This window comes from Lampetra fluviatilis, chromosome 9 (assembly GCF_964198595.1).
Source record: "Lampetra fluviatilis chromosome 9, kcLamFluv1.1, whole genome shotgun sequence".
NCBI lineage: Eukaryota > Metazoa > Chordata > Hyperoartia > Petromyzontiformes > Petromyzontidae > Lampetra > Lampetra fluviatilis.
The window spans coordinates 15508946-15534777 of record NC_136283.1 but is presented as its reverse complement, the minus strand read 5'-3'; the positions used below and the strand labels follow the sequence as shown (position 1 = coordinate 15534777).

The following is a 25832-nucleotide window of genomic DNA, read 5'->3' as shown; positions in this document are numbered from 1 at the left end:
CTATTCCTCCGTCACGTTCGCGCCCATCAGCTCACAGGCAAAGTATGCGCCCCCAAAATTAATAAGAGGACCCAGAAGGGATGATTATTGTCACATCCTCCCAAGCGCGCATTTTTTTTGCAACAGTATTATTACGATCTACGCTCAGAATGCCTCATTGAGTTTCAAAGACCGTCTTTCAGGAGGGTCCTTCCAAGTGTTCATCATAAGGGGCAATAATTGCAATAGATATTTGCAATTGAGTGATTTGCAGGTCATTATTCAGCACAGGGAAGTTTGGGCTAATAGCAGTGACAGTGCTTTTAGCTTCGGAGACATCAGAAGGCATCAACCAGGCACTTGTTCATACGAGCGTCGTTGAGAAAGCACAATTTCCAAATTTTGCGTCTAATCTGGCAGCTATTTGAATCTCCCCTCTACGTCCGTCACACTGGAGATAACTTACAACGTTGGTGGCGTTGGAAGAAGCCCCATTCTGTAATAGAAGCTGCACCACGTTGAGATGTCCCATAAAGGAGGCGACGTGTATAGGCGTGAGGCCAGACTGGTTCGCGCAGACAAAACACAAAAGCACACAACCACAATGAAACACAGACACTATTAACGTGGTCTCCAAACGCAATGGGTGCCCCTTGCATTAAGCCCCGACTGTAATTATTGGAAAAAGAAAAAAACCCACCTCGGAGGCGAAGACACACGCGATGGGAACACAAAACATAGAGGGCACTTTAGGGAACTACTTGAACGACTTGCGTAAGTCGCGCACCCAGAAAAGTGTATTCAGTTGAAAAATTACGTGAACCCTTACACAAAGCAAAAACAAACTTTATTAATTACATTTAAGAGAGATAATGAGGTGGCTCAGTGCGAGATTAAGCGGGTACCTCCGTGGTGGTGTGTATGGATGCTCCGTGCTTCAGGAGAAGCTCCATAACCTTGATCCTGTTCTTCTTGCACGCAATGTGCAAAGGTGTGAAGCCATTCTGGATGAAAAACGAGAGTCGTAGTTTGACAGCGAAGTCGAAATCTTTGCCTGAGCAAGCCCCTTGCGAGTCAGTGCAAACCAAATCACAAACAACAGGTGCCCAAATGTAACTTAAATTATACATCAATTTCAGCGGTAGATGCAGCGGTTAAAATTGAGATTGACCCAAACACATTATTCTGCTTCTCCACAGTTGATTTAGGATATTGCATAATCTGACTTCGCAAACGCACCTGGAAACCAAATCGCCGGGAAATGCGCCCTATCTCAGAAGTTAAGCGGCATTTTGAGCCAGGATAGTGCTGTGGTTTTAGGCCTAAAACGGATGCAGTCGGCTGCTGGGGCTCCACAGTGGCAGCACAGGGCGGTGGAGCAATGCCCATCGTTGTACCGTACTATGCTCTAAAGTCTCATGCTGCACACCTCCGCCATGGCAGAGGTTTTTTGGTTTAGATCGCGTAAACATATTTATAATACGCATTCTAACCCAATAACCTATTATGGATAATATTGGTTGCGAAAGCCTACGTGTTAAACTGACACCTCCACCAATGTGCACTGAACTGCGTGGTGAAGTATGGTCAAATAAACCCTCATGACCAACATGGTGTCAGGGAGCCTTAATCCAGCAGTGTATTCACTAAAGGGCTGTACATGTACACAGCTACACGGACATAGCTATGCAAATAGAAGGGGCCTGATTAACGTGCTGTTGGAAGTTAAATGATTGGAAATTTTTCGGCACAATCGGCCAATGTTTCCATTATCAACAACAATGTGTCTTTGCCGTTTCATCAAGATGTAAATCTGGCTCAGAGCATTTTCAGTTTCAAGATAATGCACAGACGTTCAATTTGGAATAATTTCTCATGAATATTTAGAGACGTTAGGCTTGACAAAGCCTCCTCATCCTTCAGCGCTGACCTCTAACCTTTGCCGTGTGATATCCCCCAAGTGTGCGCAATGTGCAATCCTTCAGCGGGGTAGGCGAACTGCAAACATCAACACCCCTGGCAATTCGGCCGTCTGTGTTCCCTTCTCCAGTGCAAGTGGTTCATCAACCGTTACCATCCCTTAGTCAATGTGAGATATGCTCTGAACTCTGAGTCATTGTGTGTGTGACCTGTTAAGGTAGTGTAGCAGTTAGCACCCTGCGCTATGAACCCAATGCCAACCCCTAGTGTCCCTTCCTTGGCAAAGCCCCTATCCCCGAGTCTTGACTGTTAGTGGTCAATCCGATGCAGTCAGGAGGCCCGTAGCCAACCCCCTTCGCCTCCTCCACTATGTGAGTCCATGTTTCCTATGCGATTTTATGGAAATGTCTGATTGTGGTCATCCTCACAGCAGCTTTTGGCGAGCCATCGAACAAAGATGGTCAATGAATCGCGCACTCTCAGATGCGCTTCTGGGGCCATCTGGAACACTCTTCCTTCCAATATTAGGAAGCCACAGGAGCTATGCACTTTTAAACCATTCAGATTGACAAACTAATTTCTTTAGAACTGCTTTTAGTTTTGTGTTTGTTGTCCTTTCCCGCACCTCCAATTTGCACGCTTGGCTACGTACGGTGCAAAAAGGAAGTCCAACACACATATATACATGAGGAACGTTGCAAAAAATGTAATGCCCCCCCCTCCACCCCCTCCATCCATTCGTCCGTCCAATTTCTCCCCCTCCTTGTAGCCCGGGCAACTCGGGCAGTTGCACTGCCTGCAACACCCACCAGCGCCCGCGCGTTGGGCTCCCCGCCGCGGTCGAGCAGCAGCTTGGCCACGCGGTAGTGGCCGCAGTGCGCGGCGACGTGCAGCGGCGTGAGATAGTCGAGCGTGACGTCGTCCACGGGCGCCTGGCGTCCCAGCAGGAGCTGCACGCATGCCAGATGCTCCCCCTGTGTCGCCATGTGCAGCGGGGACAGCCCGTTCTGCCCGCGGGGTGAGCGCAACGGAAGCGTTATTTGTGTAACCCGCGAGCGCGACGCGGGCACGCATCCACGATCGTCGTTCCACGCTTGAGGAAGACGGCAAGTCATGTTTTTACAATGTAATAAAATATTTTGCTTTCGCCTCAGACGTTTGTTATTTTTTTTCCTCGAGCACAGCCCCGGGCGCCTATAGGTTCACGTGTTTATCTCAGTTGCGGTGATCTGTGAACTCGAGTTCTGGTTTTTTTCTCTTGTACGTATTGTTGAGAACAAAAACATTTTGAAAAATATTATTTGCATTTTATATATTGGCATCTAAATGTGACCACATTGCAAGATGCTGTACAAAAACAGCGGAAATGGAATGCTCTCGACATCTGCATGACATTGCCTAAAGATTATATTTGTAAAGCACTGTAGAAATTTAGAAGAGCGACTCTTAAACTGCCAGATACAGTCCTTCCTTGCATTTAATGAGCATTTTGTACATTAGGGGAACCTTAAGTACCCACAGAAATGTGGCGCATATGGGAGGACATCTCTCTAACACCAAGATCCACTCAGATAGGTTCATGAGCCTACGTCCAGTGCTGCTATCTGCTAGCCACTTCACACCTCTGTGGGTTTTGGGAATTGCATACATGTACGTGGTCCACCATCCATTGCCTCTAAAGCACTGGGTTCCAGGCTTGTGCTACGTTTGCCAGTGACGACCACTGTGCTGAATTTGCATGCAAATACCAGCACGGGCCGGCCGGTGGCAGGAAACAGCACCGCAAGCATTCCTTGCCGATATTGGGTGAATCACCTGCATGGAATGGAGCCACATTGACAGCTTTGCTCTGGATCATTTAATTTGCTCTAATCCCCCAGATAAATACCCGTATCCTAAGAAGTTCCCCCTCTGCGTTTCTGCTCCAAGTCCCCTGGTCGGTGAGAACCAAACTCGGTTTAAATCCTTCTGTGTGGCGGCCCCTGATCTCTGGCATAACCGAGCATTAAAAGAATTCGGGATAAAAACCGAACCTTACCATCCTTGTCCGACTTGAAATTGACTATTGAAACTCAGATTTTCTGTCAAGTGTACGGCAACTGATCACTTATAAACGTTGTATTTTTATCGCACGTGATGTGGTCTATCAGCCTCCTAATGAGAGTGCCAGTTGTGCCGTCGTGTTAATGCACGACTTTGCCATTCGGTACTTGACTCTGTAAAGTTGTTGTTTGATGATGAAAAACAAGAATAGGTTTTACCCTTTCTGGCAATAAAACTGGTGGAAAGATGTTCAAACATCAAAAAGATACCTTTTGCAAGGAATCAAGGTTTCATTAACCACACGTACTTGTGGTGAATATGCAAACAAACTCTGGTAATGTCTGTATTGTTTTCGAAACTGATTGGCCTACACCAGAGACAGCCTTCTTCAGGCCGAGTCTCACCAGTGTCAGATGAGAGAACACGAAAAGGCTTGGGGTGAGCAGCTATATAATGGGCAAAAAATATTCCATGATATTGTTGTCTGATCGCTTTGCTCATGTGTTTGTTCTTGATGCTGTGCAACCAGGTTTCTGTAACCAGGGTCCCCATCGTAAAATGAGCATTTATCATCCAATGGGGTTTTGCCTGTGCCAAGAAAAATCCCTAAACCTAAATAAAGCATCGGTGTCGGCAGGGTGCATGGTGAGATGGTGTCCAGCGGAGCATGAGGGTGGAAACGCGTCCAGCCACCTCTGGCGAGTCGCTGTGACACGCCGCACTTTGTGGAATGTGATTTCTGTCAGCCGTAGCGGGACGTCAACACATCACGTGCAGAAGAGTCGCATCGTTGCAAAACGAACAATGGAACTGCAGCGTTGAAATAAATGTATGGTTGGTGGGGTGTAATAATAAATGCTATGGTCATCATTTCCATGGTCCAAGCAAGGCAGCCTGAACGACCTTCAGATGCTTCTCCACTACTTCTAAAACCGACGTATGCCGCTGTGTTGTGTGTATGTATGCTGGACTTCTTTCGCACCGTACGTAGCCAACCGTGCTGATCAGGGGTGTGTGTCGTTGGCTTGGTTTGTACGGGCTCCTTATCGAGGCAGAGAGCGTGGTGCTGGGAACGATTATCCTTGAGGGGTGACAATAAAGTGAGCGCTGCTGCTGCTGCTGCTCATTGTACCTTGGTCTTGGCCAGGATAGGAGCGTCTCTCTCCAGCAGCATCTCAATCACCTTCTCGTGCCCACTCCGGGCAGCACAGTGCAACGGCGTCAGTCCGTCCTACACGTGCCAAGAGAAACAACCATTTCTGTTTTTAGTTGAAATGGCATGGCAATTCATTGTCGGATAGTGTAATAATCACGTGAAATCTTACATGAGCTCCACGGCTAATGTTGAGTCAAGATCGTAATATTAAAATGCCACTTATGCCGTTACATTACACAGAGAAGTTTGCAGGCTTTCATGTCTGTGTCTGCTATTCATTACTGGAAATGTAATTAATTTAACTTGATTCAATTTCTTCTATTAGACAAACTTAAAAGTTTTAGCCCACATTTTAGTAGGAAAATTAATTTATAGGTCTGGCAGCAACCATATGTTTAGCTGCTGAACTGAGCAGGGCTCTACAGACCCACAATAAAATGGCCTCAAATGCGCACGACTCCTGTGGACCACTCAGAGCTTGCTTTGAAACACCACCTGGGCTACCTCCAAAGTCCCGGCTGTTGTGGTATGTGGTATCAGCAGTAGTTTTGCGAACTGCACCACAAATCCAGAAACCTGAGTTCAATTCCCAGTCACAGATATCATCTACGACAAGTTCAAGTTGTATCTGAAGATCCTCGGCTGACTCCGGAAAAAATATATAATATGCGGTGTGGCTTCTACTCATCAGCCCTGAGGATAAAAATGTGACTGGACCTGGTGCTAATCACACCATCCGCTTGAAGTGGTCTGTTGTTGTGGTTTTAATAGGTGCCTGCTAACCGCACATGCCCTGAAAGATCTATAAGGCCAAGAGAGGGGGTCTTTGGCATTGGTGACAGTACCAGCAGCAGTGGCTTGCTACATTGTGCAGGCTGTGTCTGTAGAGAGGGCACTGCAGGACATCGTACCCTGGTCTTGGTGTCGATCTTTGCTCCCCGGTCAAGCAGCAGCTTCACCATGTTGTTGTTCCCTCGCTTGGCGGCCACGTGGAGGGGAGTGATGCCATTCTGTAAAACATCACGCAGGGAGTGGCCGACTCTGAGATCGTCTCAAATAAAGGGGGCCGAGGGGCTTGGCACCCGACCTAGCTGAGATCATAACCTTGGGGGCGCTGCGGTGGTGAGATTTTAATTGCCTCGCTTGGTATATAGGTCGTGGGTTCGATCCCGACCCTGACGCCTGTATATTTGGAGCTTGCCTGGTCTCTGTGTGGTCTTGTAGTTTTTTTCTCTGGGTCCTACGGTTTTCCTCTCCACATTTAGAAACACACGTTTAGAGGATTTGATTGTTGTAAATGTCCACGTGAAAAGCTACTTCGTTGAGCTGTGATTTGTGGCAGCCAGGTCACTTCTGAAAAAGAGCTACATAGCTCAGTGTGCCTCCCCTGGTTAAATAAAAAAAAACATTTTAGTAGATTATAGTTTTTGAATTTGGGCGACCACCTGTGGTGAAACTGGATTCTCATGAGTAGCGAGTTGATGGCCCAAGCACAGGCACTTCTGATCGTACAAAAAACAATCTTGTTAATTTTATTTCGTTACACGCATCATACGGTTTACTTAGGTTCCAAAATTGAATAACATAGTTGCACTGAAATGGGATGAGCACTCTTTGCAGTGTATTTAAAAGTTGTGTCTCTCGCACGGATAAAGTGGGCTATTTGCAGCGACTTCAGAAATAGTTCTATGATGTCATGTGCAGGGGATGTTCCCTGGCACGGGGTGAAGCACTGCCCATTGAGAGAAGATCCAAATGACTTTGTATTCATCTCAGGACAAGACACTAATATAGCACACACGTCCTGAGTGGGACATAACACCTCCTAATTTTTTTTTTATAAGTGGCATATTGGCTCCCGCATTTTTTAAACATAAACAAGCCAAACAAAAGCACCACGAGGAGCGCACGCTCAGCGGATCAGTACCCGTGCCGTGAAGTCGACCGCGGCGCCCAGGTTGAGGAGCAGCGTGGCCACATTCATGTTGCCGTAGTGCGCCGCGATGTGCAGGGGGGTGAAGCCACTCTGGAAACAGGAGGAGGAGGACGACGAGGGAAGACGAGGAGGAGGAGGAGGACACAGCGTGAATGAGGCTACTGAGTGCCGAATATCTGAAGTCTGCCCACCCACACCAGATGTGTATTATAATAATAATTTTTCTCCCCCGTACCACCTCAAATTTGCCTCTTTCCTTTCACACAGACCTCAGTTTAAGACTGGTACTTGCCACTGTTGGGGCAAAGCACGTCGCATTTTTTGAGAGAAAAAAACATTCTGCAATGATGTTACAACAGTTGAATCCGAGCTAAATGGAGGTTATTTTTATTCCTTCTTTGAGATTTCTTTTTTTAGTTTGTGCTCTGATCTATATGCTAACTTCGTAAGCTTATCTTCGACTCCTTTGCACTAATGAATTACAGGATATTTGGATACATTAAAACCAACACTCACATGGATTTGAGGAATGTTTAAAAAAATGTATTAACTGGTTTAGACACACGAGGGCTTAGGTTTTTCACCCCCAGTATCACTCGAGACTACAACAAGCGGCATCCCGAGTGAATGTGCGATCCAACGGGTCTGAGTTGTCTCTACTGTGTGGATGGTAACGATAAACGGGCAACAAATTCCCTTAAGTTGCTGCCAGTAAAGAAGAGTTATCAGCTTTATATTCCCCAATTAGCCTTATTAGGCAAGAGCCATCCACAAGATAGAAAGACTCTCACGCGTGGATTGCCACACGTTCCGTCCCGCGAGTGCACTGCCTTGCCCCAAAGTGAACCGCTGTGGAGTTACTGCACCAGAATTATCACTATTCAGGGCATTAAAACTAATCCCCAATTTTAACATGCAAGGCAATACGTGTTACAAATGCGGAGATTTGTAATGAATGTAAAAGCTAAATTTGCACACTCAATCCCAATCGAATTATTGGTATGAAAATATAAAAATTATTAAAACACATTCACAGTATATTTGGATTTTTTTTACGTGTATGCACATTTAGATACTTAATATACAGATGCAAGCATGCATACACATGTGGAAAAAGCACGTAGATATCTCGATGCTCAGCTGCAAGCGTTTACGGAGAAAAATCAAGACGCGTCACGTCCCCGTGTATGGGGGCGATATGGGCCAGGTGAGCCGTGTGTGCACGGGCATTGGGGGACGCGCGCTCGCACGTAGGCGAGCGCGCGTGGCACGCGCGTGCTGTTATACCTCAGTGGTTTGGTTCAGCATCATCTGCGAGAGCTGAGCACAAGCCAGGCAGCGTGGAGAAAACAAAGATCACACGTGGGATGATGAGTAACGGTGCCGCGTGATCGGTGTTGTGCTGCTGCTACCGCGCGCACAGTGAGCATCACAAAGCAATGGCCGGTGCCAGTGGAGTATCTGTCGCTCTGCCCATCTCCTTCTCCCCACCAATCCCTCGCCCCCCCACACTCCTTTAGTGTCTTCTGAATTCGGTCAGGCAGAAAACTGAATGTTCCCGGGTTCACTCAAGCAATAACCCCCACACAACCCTCAACCCCTTTATAGATCAAATCGGGCCCCCCCCCCACTGCCTTCTGCCCGCCAGCCCCCCTACGACTCCACCTACCCCTGCGTGCCTCTCTGCTTTATTATTTTTCCTAGATACGCCACTGGCTGGGGGTGTGCGTGATTCGACGAAACAGTGCAGAAGCCCGGCGGCCTAATTATGCACGGCAGCGGCAAGGCAAAGACGGACGCAGGCGAATGCGGCAGCAGCGCTGGGTCAGCGCCGCATGGCTACGGTGGAACCTGCCGTTCATACAGCCGTTGTTATTCATTTGGCGGAAGCACACCGGAGAGTGAATGGTTAATACGGCATGATGAAACGTGATCTGAAAATTAAAAAAATATATATATAAAACAAAAAACATTGTGCATTACTCATGTGAAGCAAAGCCGTTCTTGTGTTTACCATATGACAACATTGTTCAAGAATACATGCATGTCATGCGCAAAAAACAACATCATCATCATCATTTTGTGACCGTTTTTAACAAGGAAATTCGGTTAAATATATTACAATCGTTTGCTAATCGTTGCATTTTCCTTAACAATATTATTTTAATGCATACCACATTGTGTATTGGGGGAAAAAATATATTCGTAATAGAATGTACATTTGTAATTTGCATTTTGCCGTTCTATATTTTCATTGCATATATTATAACTGCACAAAGGATTGCTCTTTAATGGCCTCAGAAAATTTAGTATCGCAACCCCCAGGGAGGGGAGCTAGGCGAGGACCCATGTGTGATGGAGACGGATAATGTTTTACCCCATACAAGAAACGAGGCTCTGCGGCAATCCCTGGCTTGCAGTCAATTACACAAGAAGTAATTCATTACATTTACTATGCTATTGGCCATTATCAATTATATGAGTTATCATTTGTCAAAATACAATGGCAAACATGCATCACCGGAATTAAGCTGAACTAACGCACAATTATGAAATAAATTATTTGCAATTGCGGCATGGAAATAAATTGTGTTTTACTCCCGCTGCAAAAACGATGACCGCTGAAGAAGAAGAGTCCCATGCCTGCAGATACCTGGACGCCCCACAGTAGCTCACGCCAGTTCACACGCTGCCTCCACGCAGGCCGCAGAGCCACTCTCCCTGCCAGCTTTTTATGATAATAGCTCCCCTCCTAGACCCACCAATGGATGGCACAGAGATCGATAGGTACTAGGATGTGTGTGCGTGTGTGAATCTGTGTGTGTGTGTCTGTTGATGTGTCTTTGTGTGCGTATGTGCGTGTGTATATGTCTACAAGGAGGGGTATTGTGGTTAGAGCACTGCACTCCGAACTCGGTGGCTCGATTTCGATTCCTGCTCGTGGCAAGCATCAGTGAATAACTGAACCGGTTCCCTGGGTACAGTGTGTAAACATCAGTACTGCGGAGACAAAAGTGGCTGGGCGTGGTGCTGGCAACCTGCCGTGTCTGCCAGGACAGTCAATTAAAGCTATTGGTCGAATATTTGTCCTTCTGCGTATGTGCATATCATGCTTGCTCGCTAAAAGCACTTGCCCTAACAATCTGTTAAAGGCTACATGGAGGCTGCATGGGGAGGGATGTTTGTCCATATATAGGTGTGTATGGGGAGCAGTAGTGTCACGGTTACGACGCTGCGCTATGAACCCCGAGAGCAGAGTTCGATTCCTGCTCATGTTTAACACCAGTGACGATTAACCGAACTGGTCCTGGGCCTCCCCTAGGTCAACTCAGCAACACATAAATACCTGGTGCGGTGTGTAAACATCGCCACAAGGGAGACAAAGGTGGGCGGACGTGGCTGGCCACCTACCCGTCGTGTGCCGTTCCGGCCTTCAAAGGTGCTCACTAACAGCACTTGGTCCTCCAGTCTGTTAAGGCTACAGGGGGGATCTTTTGTCTTAAACGCGTGTGCACGCATGCAAGTGTGCCAACGCACACTCGTGAGCGCTGGCACACGGAGTGGTGCCGCTACCTTGGAGGTGACGTCGGCGTTGTGCTCGTGTTGCAGTAGCAGCGCGGCGGCGTTAGTATCGTCCTTGCGCGCGGCGATGTGCAGCGCTGGCAGCCGCACTTTACCCTTTGTGTCGCTCTCAAGTAGCAGCCCCACCACCTGCTCGTGGCCCTGCTGGAGTGCCACGGCCAGTGGGGTGAAGCCGTCCTGCAACACGCACGGACGCCGGTTACTGCCGCCGCCGCCAGGGAGGTTTTGTCACGGTGGTGCTATCCGGCCCTCTGATGGCCGAGACACTCCCAGCACGTAGAGCCGAAACGTCGGACGCGACACGACCCGAAAACAAACACCCGTCCGAGAGCTACACAAAGACGCTTCGTCACACACGTGCGGCCCCGTGCATGTTCTGTGCACAAGGTGAGATTGAAAATCGATATGAATGAAAGCAAAACTTGCTATTGAAGCCGTCCCAGTCAACCTTCACTCAGTGGATGATCAACAATTCTCCTCTGCGGCCCGCAAGTTTCTCTACCCCCATCTATCTGTGTTGTTGACTCGCTGCCCCTGTTAAAATTCAGGCTCAATCCTTCCTTTCTTCCTTTGCCTGTGACGGACTGTCTCCTTAATACATGAACATGACCTCCGCTTCAGCAGTGTTTTTGAGATGTGGTCACATTTAAACGCAGTTTAATAAATTACACTTTTATTGTCGTGAATTCATTGCTTTGCAATACGCGCAGCTGTTCAGCGTGAGCAAGTCAGCTGTAAACACAGCTGCCATTAAAACTGCAGGCTACAGCACACAACTGATTTACTTCCATTGGCTGATGCTGTTATCAACAGCTCTAAGAATCACTTCCACAATATCCATCAGCATACGGGTGTATCATTTATGACTGTCAAGCAGAATACACTTCATTGTGACTACAGCTGCAAAAATCAGTAAGCCGCAAAGCAATGGATGGGCTAATTACAGGTAACATCCCTCCATCTGACAAGGATGAGCAATAAACACAATGACATCTCCTATTTAGAGCCCTAGGTCAGCCGTGGAAATTCCACATTCCAATGACGGGTCCCGTTAAGTCATAGGATCAGCACTGCTGACTTCCCTGCACCTCTGATTAGCACAGTTGGCTACGTACGGTACCAAAGATGTTCAAAATTCATACAACGTGGTACTCGTTTTACCAACCTCAGCAGGATTATGATGAATTGAGCCAATTAAAACAACCCCCAACCAGGATTTAAACCCATAACCTTCTTATTTGTGAGCCACTCACTCTTCCGCTGAGCCACCCGGCCAGGTAACAACAACTGAAAGCCATAAAACAACACACGGCGAAGCATCTCCGGCGTTACGGAGCAGGTACCTCTGTTGCCACGCTCTGGTTGGCCCCATTGTCCAGCAGAAACTTGACAATCTCCAAGTGGTTCTCCTGCGCTGCCATGTAGAGCGGGGTGAAGCCATTCTGTGCACAAAGACAAAGGTGGAGGCTTGGTGCGACCGCACCCCGACTCTGTCTACGTACGTATGTATGTTGAACTTCTTTCGTTGCCAACCGCGCTAATCGGAGGTGCGGAAGAAAGACAACAAACCAAACACCAAGAGCAGTTCTGAACAAATTAGTTTTCAATCTTGATTTAAAAGTGCATAGCTCCTGTCGCTTCCTAACATCGGAAGGAAGAGCATTCTAGATGGCCGCAGAAGCGCATCTGAAAGTGGTCACCGTCTTTGTTTGATGGCCAGCCAAAAAGTCTACAGGGTCCATGCTGCGAGCGGAGGGTGAATCGGCAGAGTTAGTCACCGACTCCCTGACGTGTTCTCTGCCTCAACGACTCATTGAACCCGCATCTGCCTCCTCGGAGCTTACGTTTTCAATTGGCTCCATGCTAGTGTAGTGACTGACTTGGAGACGTAATTTCTTGGAGGCAATTCTTTAATTAAACACCGAGCATACTTTATACACCGTATTCAATACACACCCTACGCTGTTACACACTCTCTGTCTCTCGCTTATACGCAACTCTACACTGGTTGCTAGCCTACAACACAACGCTAGCCGTCTGACACTGACGGCGCTGAACTAAGACAGCCAACTACGTCTAGCAGCGGAATTATCAAGTGGAGACGACAGCGGCAATTGCGACGATCTTCCAACAGCAACGACGACGGGATCCCACTCCAAACGACAGCCCCGAGCTCCTGCTTGGGGTCCCCTTTTATCCTCCCAGCGTGGCCACGCCCCCTTTCTAGAACCTACTAGCAGGGTCCCGACGTGTCCCTTCCGTAACCTTTCCCCTAGATCCCTCTCGGGTCTATCACGTGGCCTGCTGTCAATCAGGGCAGCTACAAGCTGCAGATCCCCTTCCCTGCCAGCAGTTAGCGCTATACTACTTCGTGACCAATTCTATGTCACTACACTAGCAAGCAGAGATGCGTATATATTCAGAGGGAAATTTTACACCGAGAGTAGAAGCTTCCCGCACCTCCGATTAGCACGGTTGGCTGCATACGGTGGGAAAGAAGTTCAACATACGTACATACAAACTGCATATAAGCATATATTATACAACACAGTTCTGATATAAGCAACACACTTAGATTACACTGGTGGGGGGAAGGCAAAGGGCAACTCCTGTGATGGAGTTGTTTTTTCTCCGATTTCTATTTGCTTCATTGCTGTACTTAATTGACTTTTTTTTTTAATTGTCGTGACCCAGGTCTTTTGACATCTCACCAGGTCAAATAAAATAAACTTGATACAAGCAGACACCTGGCCTTGCTCCCAAGCGGTGTGTGTGTTCAGATCCAGCTACTCAAAATTATTTCCTGCGCAAATAAGCATTAAGCAGTGCTCATCTCCTCTGTTTAAATCCCTGAGCCGGTGTAAAAAAAAATCCACATTCCTAAAATGGGGGTGAGTTCCTACGAAGGACAACCACTGTTGACTTCCCTACAGAGTGGCACTCCTTTTATGGCATAATTGGCCGCGTCAACCCCCAATCAGCGTCGCAATTGAACTCATAACCCTCTGATTTGAGAGCTGCTCACTCTACCACATGTATGTTGCCCCAAAATGGACATTGCCAGAACCATCAGCCCACTGTATAATTCACTAAGAAAGCAATGTCCTTTATTTACCCAGGGAAGCAATAGCAAGTCTCAAGACTCCTTTGTTATATTTCAGGAGGGTCCTGCAACATTGGGACGTTTACTGAATTCCACTGAGTGTCACGTGAGAAGAATTGTTGTGAGGCTGCGTTTTACGTTGTAAAATATTCAAATGAGGCAGACAGCAGCTGTTATTGTTAAATGTGCGTTCTGGTCCTAAGACGTAAATACACGTTAGATAGTGTAAATATAAATGTGTAATTAACCCACCACCACCGATAGGCGCAGTGATGACATCATCTGACTGTATTTAATACCGTAAACAGGAAGACTTCTTCACAATTATGGCAAATCGCCTGATGATGCTGGCTGTTGTAATCACCAGCGAAACGTCGTACTCAAATTGTAAAGGTTGTGGGTTGCTCTCCGATACACCGGTGTGCTGAAGTAATAACGAATTGGCAGTTTCGTTTGTGTGACAAACCTTACAGATTGGCTGTGTCGGGTGATGGTGGGTCAACGACGGTTTTACATTTACGCGATCTAACCCAAAAAACCTTTATTACAAATAAATACACGTGCGACTGGCGCCTGCGACGACATCAACGCGATCGAACAGCGGCGGGAAACTCCAGCCGCCTGCCCGCCCCTGTCACGAAAAAACTCAGCGGCGGCGGATTAAGATCGTGCCCACCGGCTTGATGATCCCAACTGGAAATAACTTCCACATATCCCCAGCAATGATGAATAATAAATCACGCTGCGGCAATGGATTTTTACGCGAATGACAATCTAAGGCTCTCCGGCTTTGAGGTTTTTCAGCACGAGTTAAGCATTTGCTGCTGGCTATCTGCACAAAAGAAATGTGTGTGATTTGTGAAAATAAAATTGTTGTTATATTTCAAATAGTCATTATATACAGTACAATGTTGAAAACGTTTGGAATAATCTGTTAAATGAATTCTATATATGGTAGCCTCTGTTTTGCTGCAGTTTTAATATACTGATAATTTAAATGTGTTCTAAGTATTTCAATAATTATTAGAATTGGCAGAACATGAAATGGAACGATTCATTTCAGCTCACTTGATAATGGCCGCCCTACTGCCACCCCCCTCAGCAGAGCCCAATGGACCTTACTGCTGTTGCTTAGCAACAACCTCAATCTCATCCAATCAGATTTCTCTCGGGATCCATCACCATGGTAACTGCTCCGTCACCATGACTGCTGCAGAAATGTGGCCAGACAGCAAGGGCTGTACCATCGAGGCATCTTTATATTCATGCAGTTCAATTGAAATATTTTTTTCTCACATTCTCATTATAATACAGCGATGTTAATTGGCCACTGCAATTTGCTTTGAGAAGCATTCATAGTTACACTTTAATGAGGGCTCCGAAATCCACAAGAATAAAAAAAGGAACAAATAAAATGAATAAACACACGAAAGCATATACGCAGCACGTGATTATTGCTTGTGCGTGCCATTAGAATATTCACGGCATAAAACGTGTCCAGAATATTGACAATAAACGTGTTTAGAACAATTTAATCGCCAATACACTGACATGTAATCAATGTAGTTGTGCTATATTATCAGGTATGTGCTGGATGATACATTAATTTAAATGCGTATATATTTGTTTTCATTGTAACTCTTTAACTATTTGCAAAATATTTGATTTCACGGTGGATTTAAGGAGACGATTGACACACCCTGGACCAGGTCTGGAGAGTCAGGAGGCCCACGACAATCAGCACTTCTCCCCGCCCCCTCACCAATGGTGATGTAACAATGCCATGGTGACGCAAGATATACTGTAAATATATTATTTTAAAATATACATGCGGAGATTAGTTTATTTGAAGGTGTATCATTGCATCAAATTATCATTATGGGTGGTGGCGGTTGGGGATGCTCTCATCCAGCAGTGGACTGACCATGGCTGATGATGATGAATGTACATGGTCACACATACCAACCTTTTGTATGTATGTTGAACTTATTTCGCACCATATGTAGCCAACCGTGCTAATCAGAAGTATGGGGGAAGGACCCTTAATCCTCTTCCTGTACTGAATATTTTTTAACTACAATTTCTGGATTATCGTGTCTCTTACACTAAATATAGCCAAACGATGGTGGTGCATACCTGTACTCCGACACTGTGGAGGCGTGCGCTGGTTGGATTGCACAAATATATTTGCAAAATCTCCTTCCCTTAGGTGTCGAGGAGGTCCCTTACCCTGGCTCGCCAAGAAAAGGCAGTTTGGCAAAAGCGCAGACAAATATCTGTCCTTTCTGTGTGGGATAGAGCGTTGCCCCCTTGCTAGCGTGGGTTTTTCCAAGGTGCTATGATTTCCTCCCACATGTATGAACACTGAAATGGTTGAAAAACATCTTCTTTTAAAGAGCAGAAGTTCTCAACCCCGGGGGTACATGGCAATGCCCGAGGGGGTACGTGAGGTGATTTATAAATGTGTGAAATTATATCATACACGAGAGTCGTTGGTGAATAATCATGTATGAATATGCCAATATAAAATAACTATAATAAAATGTAATTTATATAGTAACCTAGAATGATATAAAATAACTTTGATCGTAAACCATGTGGTTTCCAAGAGTAACCAGCCAGCACGAACAAACGACGTAACGCGTGTCCGTTAATTGTTTTTTTATTTGTTTGCAGTTACTGGCTACTTAGGATAGCTCACAAAATGCACAATCTAACCTATATAATTTTGTCTGTCTGTCTGTCCGTCCGTCTGTCCGTCTGCGTACGCTCCCTTGCGGGGGATGTAGCTCTCGGACCGTGAGATTACATTTTGCAGGTGGGCACGCCCCCGGCCCCGCGGTAAACTTAGGCATTTCCGATTTTTCGTCTCTAAACTTTAAATCGGACCGATTATCGATTTAGTGCGATTTCTCTTTATTTAGTTATTTAAATCTTTATTTATTTATTTACTATTGCCGACCGGCGCGGACCACGGCGGTTGCCCCTGGCAACGGGTAGCGACGCCTTCGCTGCGGGGTGGACGCCATTTTTAATTTCCGTAAAAAATATGCGCACGCATTAACACGCATCTCTGAGGTAAATTCATCAAAGTTTCACGTCCTCTTCACTCCCCCCCCACCCCAATGTGTGCAATTACTATTATAGGGTCGGTAGATAATAAAATTATAGCGATTAGACAGTATTATTGTAGCGCGGGGAGGGGGGGGGGTAATGGCCCCAGTACCCAGCCTCAGCCGAGTGGGCAATCTAGGTGAGTCCGGAGGCTCTGCACGGTACTAGGCCTCGACACCACACACGTGTCAGGCGACGACTTTGTGGTATAAACTCGATATAGCCAGCGTTGCCCGGGGGGAAATACATTTAAAATCTTCTGAAAACTTTAAAACATTACATACCAATGAAAATACAACTGTGTAATTACTTTTAAACCCGATGGGCCAAGAATCGATTCTCTGTATCGCGCAAAGGAATCGAAGGTTGTAGATTCCTTTAGAATCGGGCGATTCCCGTTTACTATAAGTTGTTTATAGTCGATATAAACTGCTACGAACGGGAAATATCCGGCGTTGACCGGGGCAAAAATGTAATTAAAAACTCCTGAAAACATTAAAACATAACATACAAATGAAAATAAAACTCTGTCATTCAAAATGTAAACCCCCAACATGCCAGGAATCGATTCTTTGAATCGCGCAAAGGACTAATCGAAGGTTGTAGATTACTTTAGGATCGCCCTTAACATTTCCGACACACACTTTCACACATTTAGCTTTTACATTTAACATACAAAACGTCAGCATGTACTGCTGTCATCAGTGGTAAGAGTGAGTGGTGAGGGTGAGTGACGGTTGTGAGAGGTGATTAGTGAGTGGTGAGTGGTGAGGGTTAGTGGTGAGCATGAGTGGTGAGTGGTGATTGTTGAGGGTGTGATTGGTGAGGATGAGTGGTGAGTGGTCAGGGTGAGGGTGAGTGGTGAGCGGTGAGGGTGAGTGTTGAGGGTGAGTGGTGAGTAGTGAGGGTGAGTGGTAAGCGTGACTGGTGAGTGGTGAGGGTGAGTGGTGAGGGAGAGTGGTGAGGGAGAGTGGTGAGGGAGAGTGGTGAGGGTGAGTGGCAGTTGTGAGTGGTGATTAGTGAGGGGTGAGTGGTGAGGGTGACCGTGAGTGGTGAGGGTGAGGTTGAGTGGTGAGCGGTGAGCAGTGAGGGTGAGTGGTGATTGGTGAGGGTGTGATTGGTGAGGATGAGTGGTGAGGGTGAGTAGTGAGGGTCAGTGGTTGTTGTGAGGGTGAGTGGTGAGGGTGAGTGGTGAGTAGTGAGGGTGAGTGGTGAGCGTGACTGGTGAGTGGTGAGGGTGAGTGGTGAGGGTGAGTGGTGAGGGTGAGAGGTGATTGGTGAGGGTGAGTGGCGAGGGTGAGTGGGGAGGGTGAGCAGTGAGGGTGAGCAGTGAGGGTGAGTGGTTGTTGTGAGGGTGAGTGGTTGTTGTGAGGGTGAGTGGTGAGGGTGAGTGGTAAGAGTGAGTGGTGAGGGTGAGTGACGGTTGTGAGAGGTGATTAGTGAGTGGTGAGGGTGAGTGGTGAGGGTTAGTGGTGAGCATGAGTGGTGAGAGTGAGTGTTGAGCGTGAGTGGTGAGGGTGAGTGGTGATTGTTGAGGGTGTGATTGGTGAGGATGAGTGGTGAGGGAGAGTGGTGAGGGAGAGTGGTGAGGGAGAGTGGTGAAGGAGAGTGGTGAGGGAGAGTGGTGAGGGAGAGTGGTGAGGGTGAATGGTGAGGGTGAGTGGTGAGGGTGAGTAGTGAGTGGTGAGGGTGAGTGGTGATTGGTGAGGGTGAGTGGTGAGGGTGAGTGGGGAGGGTGAGTGGCAGTTGTGAGTGGTGATTAGTGAGGGGTGAGTGGTGAGGGTGAGCGGTGAGGGTGAGGTTGAGTGGTGAGCGGTGAGGGTGAGCAGTGAGGGTGAGTGGTGAATGGTGAGGGTGTGATTGGTGAGGATGAGTGGTGAGGGTGAGTAGTGAGGGTCAGTGGTTGTTGTGAGGGTGAGTGGTGAGGGTGAGTGATGAGGGTGAGTGGTAAGAGTGAGTGGTGAGGGTGAGTGACGGTTGTGAGAGGTGATTAGTGAGTGGTGAGGGTGAGTGGTGAGGGTTAGTGGTGAGCATGAGTGGTGAGGGTGAGTGTTGAGCGTGAGTGGTGAGGGTGAGTGGTGATTGTTGAGGGTGTGATTGGTGAGGATGAGTGGTGAGTGGTCAGGGTGAGTGGTGAGGGTGAGCGGTGAGGGTGAGTGTTGAGGGTGAGTGGTGAGTAGTGAGGGTGAGTGGTGAGCGTGACTGGTGAGTGGTGAGGGTGAGTGGTGAGGGAGAGTGGTGAGGGAGAATGGTGAGGGAGAGTGGTGAGGGAGAGTGGTGAGGGTGAATAGTGAGGGTGAGTGGTGAGGGTGAATGGTGAGGGTGAGTGGTGAGGGTGAGTAGTGAGTGGTGAGGGTGAGTGGTGAGGGTGAGTGGTGAGGGTGAGTGGTGATTGGTGAGGGTGAGTGGTGAGGGTGAGTGGGGAGGGTGAGTGGCAGTTGTGAGTGGTGATTAGTGAGGGGTGAGTGGTGAGGGTGAGCGTGAGTGGTGAGGGTGAGGTTGAGTGGTGAGCGGTGAGGGTGAGCAGTGAGGGTGAGTGGTGATTGGTGAGGGTGTGATTGGTGAGGATGAGTGGTGAGGGTGAGTAGTGAGGGTCAGTGGTTGTTGTGAGGGTGAGTGGTGAGGGTGAGTGATGAGGGCGAGTAGTAAGAGTGATTGGTGAGGGTGAGTGACGGTTGTGAGAGGTGATTAGTGAGTGGTGAGGGTGAGTGGTGAGGGTTAGTGGTGAGCATGAGTGGTGAGGGTGAGTGTTGAGCGTGAGTGGTGAGGGTGAGTGGTGATTGTTGAGGGTGTGATTGGTGAGGATGAGTTGTGAGTAGTGAGGGTGAGTGGTGAGGGTGAGTGGTGAGGGTGAGTGGTGGTTGTGAGTGGTGATTAGTGAGGGGTGAGTGGTGAGGGTGAGCGTGAGTGGTGAGTGGTGAGGGTGAGTGGTGAGGGTGAGCAGTGAGGGTGAGCATTGAGGGTGAGTGGTGATTGGTGAGGGTGTGATTGGTGAGGATGAGTGGTGAGTGATCAGGGTGAGTGGTAAGGGTGAGTGGTGAGGGTAAGTGGTGAGCGGTGAGGGTGAGTGTTGAGGGTGAGTGGTGAGTAGTGAGGGTGAGTGGTGAGCGTGACTGGTGAGTGGTGAGGGAGAGTGGTGAGGGTGAGTGGTGAGGGTGAGAGGTGATTGGTGAGGGTGAGTGGCGAGGGTGAGTGGGGAGGGTGAGCAGTGAGGGTGAGCAGTGAGGGTGAGTGGTTGTTGTGAGGGTGAGTGGTTGTTGTGAGGGTGAGTGGTGAGGGTGAGTGGTAAGAGTGAGTGGTGAGGGTGAGTGACGGTTGTGAGAGGTGATTAGTGAGTGGTGAGGGTGAGTGGTGAGGGTTAGTGGTGAGCATGAGTGGTGAGAGTGAGTGTTGAGCGTGAGTGGTGAGGGTGAGTGGTGATTGTTGAGGGTGTGATTGGTGAGGATGAGTGGTGAGGGAGAGTGGTGAGGGAGAGTGGTGAGGGAGAGTGGTGAAGGAGAGTGGTGAGGGAGAGTGGTGAGGGAGAGTGGTGAGGGTGAATGGTGAGGGTGAGTGGTGAGGGTGAGTAGTGAGTGGTGAGGGTGAGTGGTGATTGGTGAGGGTGAGTGGTGAGGGTGAGTGGGGAGGGTGAGTGGCAGTTGTGAGTGGTGATTAGTGAGGGGTGAGTGGTGAGGGTGAGCGGTGAGGGTGAGGTTGAGTGGTGAGCGGTGAGGGTGAGCAGTGAGGGTGAGTGGTGAATGGTGAGGGTGTGATTGGTGAGGATGAGTGGTGAGGGTGAGTAGTGAGGGTCAGTGGTTGTTGTGAGGGTGAGTGGTGAGGGTGAGTGATGAGGGTGAGTGGTAAGAGTGAGTGGTGAGGGTGAGTGACGGTTGTGAGAGGTGATTAGTGAGTGGTGAGGGTGAGTGGTGAGGGTTAGTGGTGAGCATGAGTGGTGAGGGTGAGTGTTGAGCGTGAGTGGTGAGGGTGAGTGGTGATTGTTGAGGGTGTGATTGGTGAGGATGAGTGGTGAGTGGTCAGGGTGAGTGGTGAGGGTGAGCGGTGAGGGTGAGTGTTGAGGGTGAGTGGTGAGTAGTGAGGGTGAGTGGTGAGCGTGACTGGTGAGTGGTGAGGGTGAGTGGTGAGGGAGAGTGGTGAGGGAGAATGGTGAGGGAGAGTGGTGAGGGAGAGTGGTGAGGGTGAATAGTGAGGGTGAGTGGTGAGGGTGAATGGTGAGGGTGAGTGGTGAGGGTGAGTAGTGAGTGGTGAGGGTGAGTGGTGAGGGTGAGTGGTGAGGGTGAGTGGTGATTGGTGAGGGTGAGTGGTGAGGGTGAGTGGGGAGGGTGAGTGGCAGTTGTGAGTGGTGATTAGTGAGGGGTGAGTGGTGAGGGTGAGCGTGAGTGGTGAGGGTGAGGTTGAGTGGTGAGCGGTGAGGGTGAGCAGTGAGGGTGAGTGGTGATTGGTGAGGGTGTGATTGGTGAGGATGAGTGGTGAGGGTGAGTAGTGAGGGTCAGTGGTTGTTGTGAGGGTGAGTGGTGAGGGTGAGTGATGAGGGCGAGTAGTAAGAGTGATTGGTGAGGGTGAGTGACGGTTGTGAGAGGTGATTAGTGAGTGGTGAGGGTGAGTGGTGAGGGTTAGTGGTGAGCATGAGTGGTGAGGGTGAGTGTTGAGCGTGAGTGGTGAGGGTGAGTGGTGATTGTTGAGGGTGTGATTGGTGAGGATGAGTTGTGAGTAGTGAGGGTGAGTGGTGAGGGTGAGTGGTGAGGGTGAGTGGTGGTTGTGAGTGGTGATTAGTGAGGGGTGAGTGGTGAGGGTGAGCGTGAGTGGTGAGTGGTGAGGGTGAGTGGTGAGGGTGAGCAGTGAGGGTGAGCATTGAGGGTGAGTGGTGATTGGTGAGGGTGTGATTGGTGAGGATGAGTGGTGAGTGATCAGGGTGAGTGGTAAGGGTGAGTGGTGAGGGTAAGTGGTGAGCGGTGAGGGTGAGTGTTGAGGGTGAGTGGTGAGTAGTGAGGGTGAGTGGTGAGCGTGACTGGTGAGTGGTGAGGGAGAGTGGTGAGGGTAAATGGTGAGGGTGAGTGGTGAGTGGTGAGGGTGAGTGGCAAGTGGTGAGGGTTAGTGGTGATTGGTGAGGGTGTGATTGGTGAGGATGAGTGGTGGAGTAGTGAGGGTGAGTGGTTGTTGTGAGGGTGAGTGGTGAGAGTGAGTGGTGAGGGTGAGTGGTGAGGGTGAGTGGTGAGGGTGAGTGGCGGTTATGAGTGGTGATTAGTGAGGGGTAAGTGGTGAGGGTGAGCGTGAGTGGTGAGTGGTGAGGGTGAGCAGTGCGGGTGAGTGGTGATTGGTGATTGGTGAGGGTGTGATTGGTGAGGATGAGTGGTGAGTGGTCAGGGTGAGTGGTGAGCGGTGAGGGTGAGTGGTTGTTGTGGGGGTGAGTGGTGAGGATGAGTGGTGAGGGTGAGTGGCGGTTGTGAGTGGTGATGGGTGAGTGGTGAGCGGTGAGGGGTGAGTGGTGAGCGTGAGTGGTGAGGGTGAGTGGTGAGGGTGAGTGGTGAGGGTGAGTGTTGAGTGGTGAGGGTGAGTGGTGAGAGAGTGGTTAGTTTTGAGGGTGAGTGGTGAGGTTGAGTGGTGAGGGTTAGTGGAGAGTGGTGAGTGGTGATTGGTCAGTGGTGATTGGTGAGGATGAATGGTGAGTAGTGAGGGTGAGGTTGAGTGGTGAGGGTGAGTGGTGGTTGTGACGGTGCGTGGTGAGGGTGAGTGGTGAGGGTGAGTGGTGAGGCTGAATGGTGAGGGTGAATGGTGAGAGTGAGTGGTGAGGGAGAGTGGTGAGGGAGAGTGGTGAGGGAGAGTGGTGAGGGTTAGTGGTGAGAGTTAGTGGTGAGAGTGAGTGGTGAGGGTGAGTGGTGATTGGTGAGGGTGAGTGGTGAGGGTGAGTGGTGAGGGTGAGTGGTGAGGGAGATTGGTGAGGGAGATTGGTGAGTGGTGAGTTGTGAGGGTGAATGGTGAATAGTGAGTGGGAGTGGTGAGTGGTGAGGATGAGTGGTAAGGGTGAGTGGTGAATGGTGAGGGTGAATGATGAGTACAGTTAATATGCACTGTTGTAATCATAGCAGGTACCACCACCACAGTATGTACTGCTCTCATCAGAGCAGGTACCACCACCACCACAGTATGTACTGCTGTCATCATAGCAGGTACCACCACAGTATGTACTGCTGTCGTCATAGCAGGTGCCACCACACTCGGTATGTACTGCTGTTATACCAGGTACCACCACCACAATATGTACTCCTCTCATCATAGCAGATACCACCACAGCAGTATGCACTGCTGTAATCATAGCAGGTACCACCAGTCACTATGCACTGCTATAATCATAGCAGGTACCAACACAGCAGTATGCACTGCTGTAGTGATAGCAGGTACAACCTCAGTCGGTATACACTGCTGTAGTGATAGTAGATACTGCTGTAGGGGTGTTAGAGAGAGAGCCGTTATGCATGGCAGCTTATGGGAAACAAACACAGTGGGTGGGGCTACGTGAGTGCACGGGGGGGGGGTGCTCTCAACGACGTCCGCACCAGGCAGCCCGGGGCCCCACCCCTCAGCGGGGGTTGAGTATAAAGGGGGATGTGTCAGAGGGCTCGGGGCAGAATGTTAAAGCTAAACCAGTGAAGACCGAAGATCGTCTAGCTAGAGCCCTGGACTCCCCTGGGACGCCGCCCTTGTCAGGGCCGCGCAGGACCGAGCCAGCGGCGTGGTCCGGAGAACCAGAGCTAGTGCTCTGGGACTCCGGGTACTGTAGCCCGACTTACCAGTGTCGGGCCAGACAGCCTCCCCTAGCCCGTTAGTGGAGGACTAGGAGGTAGGTCAGAGATAGCTAGCAGTGTATTCCCAGCTAGCCGGGTGAGGGGGCCGATACCCCCTCCAGTATTGTATGTCCGCGGTTGTGACAACTGTTGCGGAATAAATACGTGTGCCTCAACCCCGGGTGTCCAAGAGTCCTCAACGATATTACACTGCTATCGAGTTGGTAGATACCGCTATAGTAAATACTAAAACAGTCAGTATATACCACTACAGTCAGTCAATACTGCTACAGTCAGTATATACTACTACACAGTCAGTACATACTAGTGAGTAGATACTGCTATAGATTTTGTAGTTACTACTATAGTCAGTGGATACAACTATAGAGTCAGCAGATACTATACAGTTAGTCGTTACGAGTATATAGTCGGTAGATACTACTGTAGGCCCAGTAAATACTACTATGGTCAGTAGTTATTACAGTCACTAAATACACAGTCAGTAGCTACTACTGGCTCAGTAGATACTACGGTACAGTCAGTAGATACTACTACAGAGTCAATAGATACCACTTCCTCTGTTGTATGTAAGGTGTTGTTAGTATATATACCTACGAGGGGTAAAGATATTTTTTGAGGGGGGGGGGGGGGAGACCACAATTTTCGGAAACCTTTTGACATCAACTATTTACCCCACACTTTCTAAAACTTTTTGGACTTGTGAAAGCCTCTTATATATTTGTTGGTGGAGAAATGTACAAACAGCCCACCGGGCTTTGACAATACCTTAGTATCTGTGTATATTAATGTAAGGTTTTTAAGAAATATATTTTTCACCCGGGCAAAGCCGGGTACTTCCGCTAGTTGGTTATAAAATGTTGACGTTCATTATTCATACATTTATTTCTCAGAACCACGTTGGGTCAGGCAAGGGGGGTTACTCGGTTAAAACAAAATTCAACAAGGGGGGTATAGGAGCTAAAAAAAGGTTGAGAATAACCACTGGGCTAGAGGGCCATAAAGCTTTAGCAACAATTGGTGGTGGTGGATTGCCATCTGGCTGCCTTCCAGCTTGTCTCTTGGTTCGTGAGCGATTGTGAGATGCAATTTGCACGAATAATGCAACAATATAAAACAAAACAATATTATGTAATAAGTGACTAAAAAATATAGATGTTTTGTATTTCATGCCATCAAGCCATCTGCCCTCCTTTCTATGATCATTTTTCAGATGTGGTCGTGCTGCTGAGCTGGGTGGAACAGTCAGCATTTCAAAGCATTTTTTCATAGCCACAATCAGCAGCACAGGCCATGCTCCCATTACATCACAACACTGTGGTGTACACCATGGATACATGCCTGATTATTTTGGTTGACATTTTAAAGATAGCAATTTCCACTTCATCAGCTGCCGTGAGATGTAACGTAAAAACTTTGCTCGAATTATAATCGTCAATTTTGGAAATGCTATTGAATTCCGCTTTTGGCAAAACAATAGAATTCTTCGTGCACTTTATATACTTTTGATAAATGGACCGCAATGGTTCAGTGTCTGTGTCTTGTATATATCGCCAGTTGTTGGGAGAGAAAACGTGATGTGACAAGCGCCCCCATGTCTTGTGTCAAACCAACCTGTGATTGAGCATTGATGTTGGCACCAAACTCCACCAGAACTCTGACAATGTCTGTCTGGCCAGCGAGCGCTGCTATGTGTAACGCTGTGTTTCCTTTCTGTGGGTCACACACACAGTTACACACGTGCACACACACACATGGAAACATCACAAAGGCAAAGTTCAGCCATATAGCCAGACTGGTAGTGGGTGATTAGAAACCACCTATTAAGGTTGGCACAGCATACAAGCACGGGTTTCTATTCTTGTCCAGCAGCAGCAGTCCTCTTGTTGGCGATGCTCATCATATCCCATCGACCTCCTCCTCCACTTCACGAGACCACGTGTTTCTCGCTTGTCCTCTGCCTCTGTTTCCTTCCACGAGTGTTACAAAGGAGCGGCGGTGTGTGGCCACTACCACGCACGGGCGTCTTTTTTTCCCAGGCGCTCATCTTTACACAATGCGCCAAGTGCTTCTTTTAAGGCCAGACCAGCACCCGAGATTGTTTATATGCTGCTTGCCACTAAAACTTGGGTTGCCAGGTTCATAGTGCAGTGTCCTAAAGACTGCTTTGCCGCTCCATGCCAGCATGTGTCTTGATGGGAT

At 48.5% G+C, this 25832-nt stretch overlaps 1 protein-coding gene across 21 annotated transcripts in view; it reads right to left on the bottom strand.

Moving 5' to 3' along the window:
* The window catches only part of LOC144934252 (uncharacterized), a 277017-nt gene that overhangs the window by 82704 nt on the left and 168481 nt on the right, over positions 1 to 25832 (bottom strand). For 16 of the 21 annotated variants that reach the window (XM_078859921.1, XM_078859918.1, XM_078859913.1 and 13 more), the window contains exons 4-13: positions 25245 to 25343; positions 11960 to 12058; positions 10608 to 10793; positions 8322 to 8354; positions 7026 to 7124; positions 6010 to 6108; positions 5075 to 5173; positions 2709 to 2906; positions 885 to 983; positions 446 to 544 (exon numbers count right to left, since the gene is read on the bottom strand). In XM_078859921.1, coding sequence (XP_078716047.1) covers positions 446 to 544; positions 885 to 983; positions 2709 to 2906; positions 5075 to 5173; positions 6010 to 6108; positions 7026 to 7124; positions 8322 to 8354; positions 10608 to 10793; positions 11960 to 12058; positions 25245 to 25343 — 1110 coding nt within the window. Of the gene's footprint in view, positions 1 to 445; positions 545 to 679; positions 744 to 884; positions 984 to 2708; positions 2907 to 5074; positions 5174 to 6009; positions 6109 to 7025; positions 7125 to 8321; positions 8355 to 10607; positions 10794 to 11959; positions 12059 to 25244; positions 25344 to 25832 lie in introns of those variants that run through there. The other 5 variants (XM_078859909.1, XM_078859912.1, XM_078859925.1 and 2 more) reach the window with 3 other exon arrangements.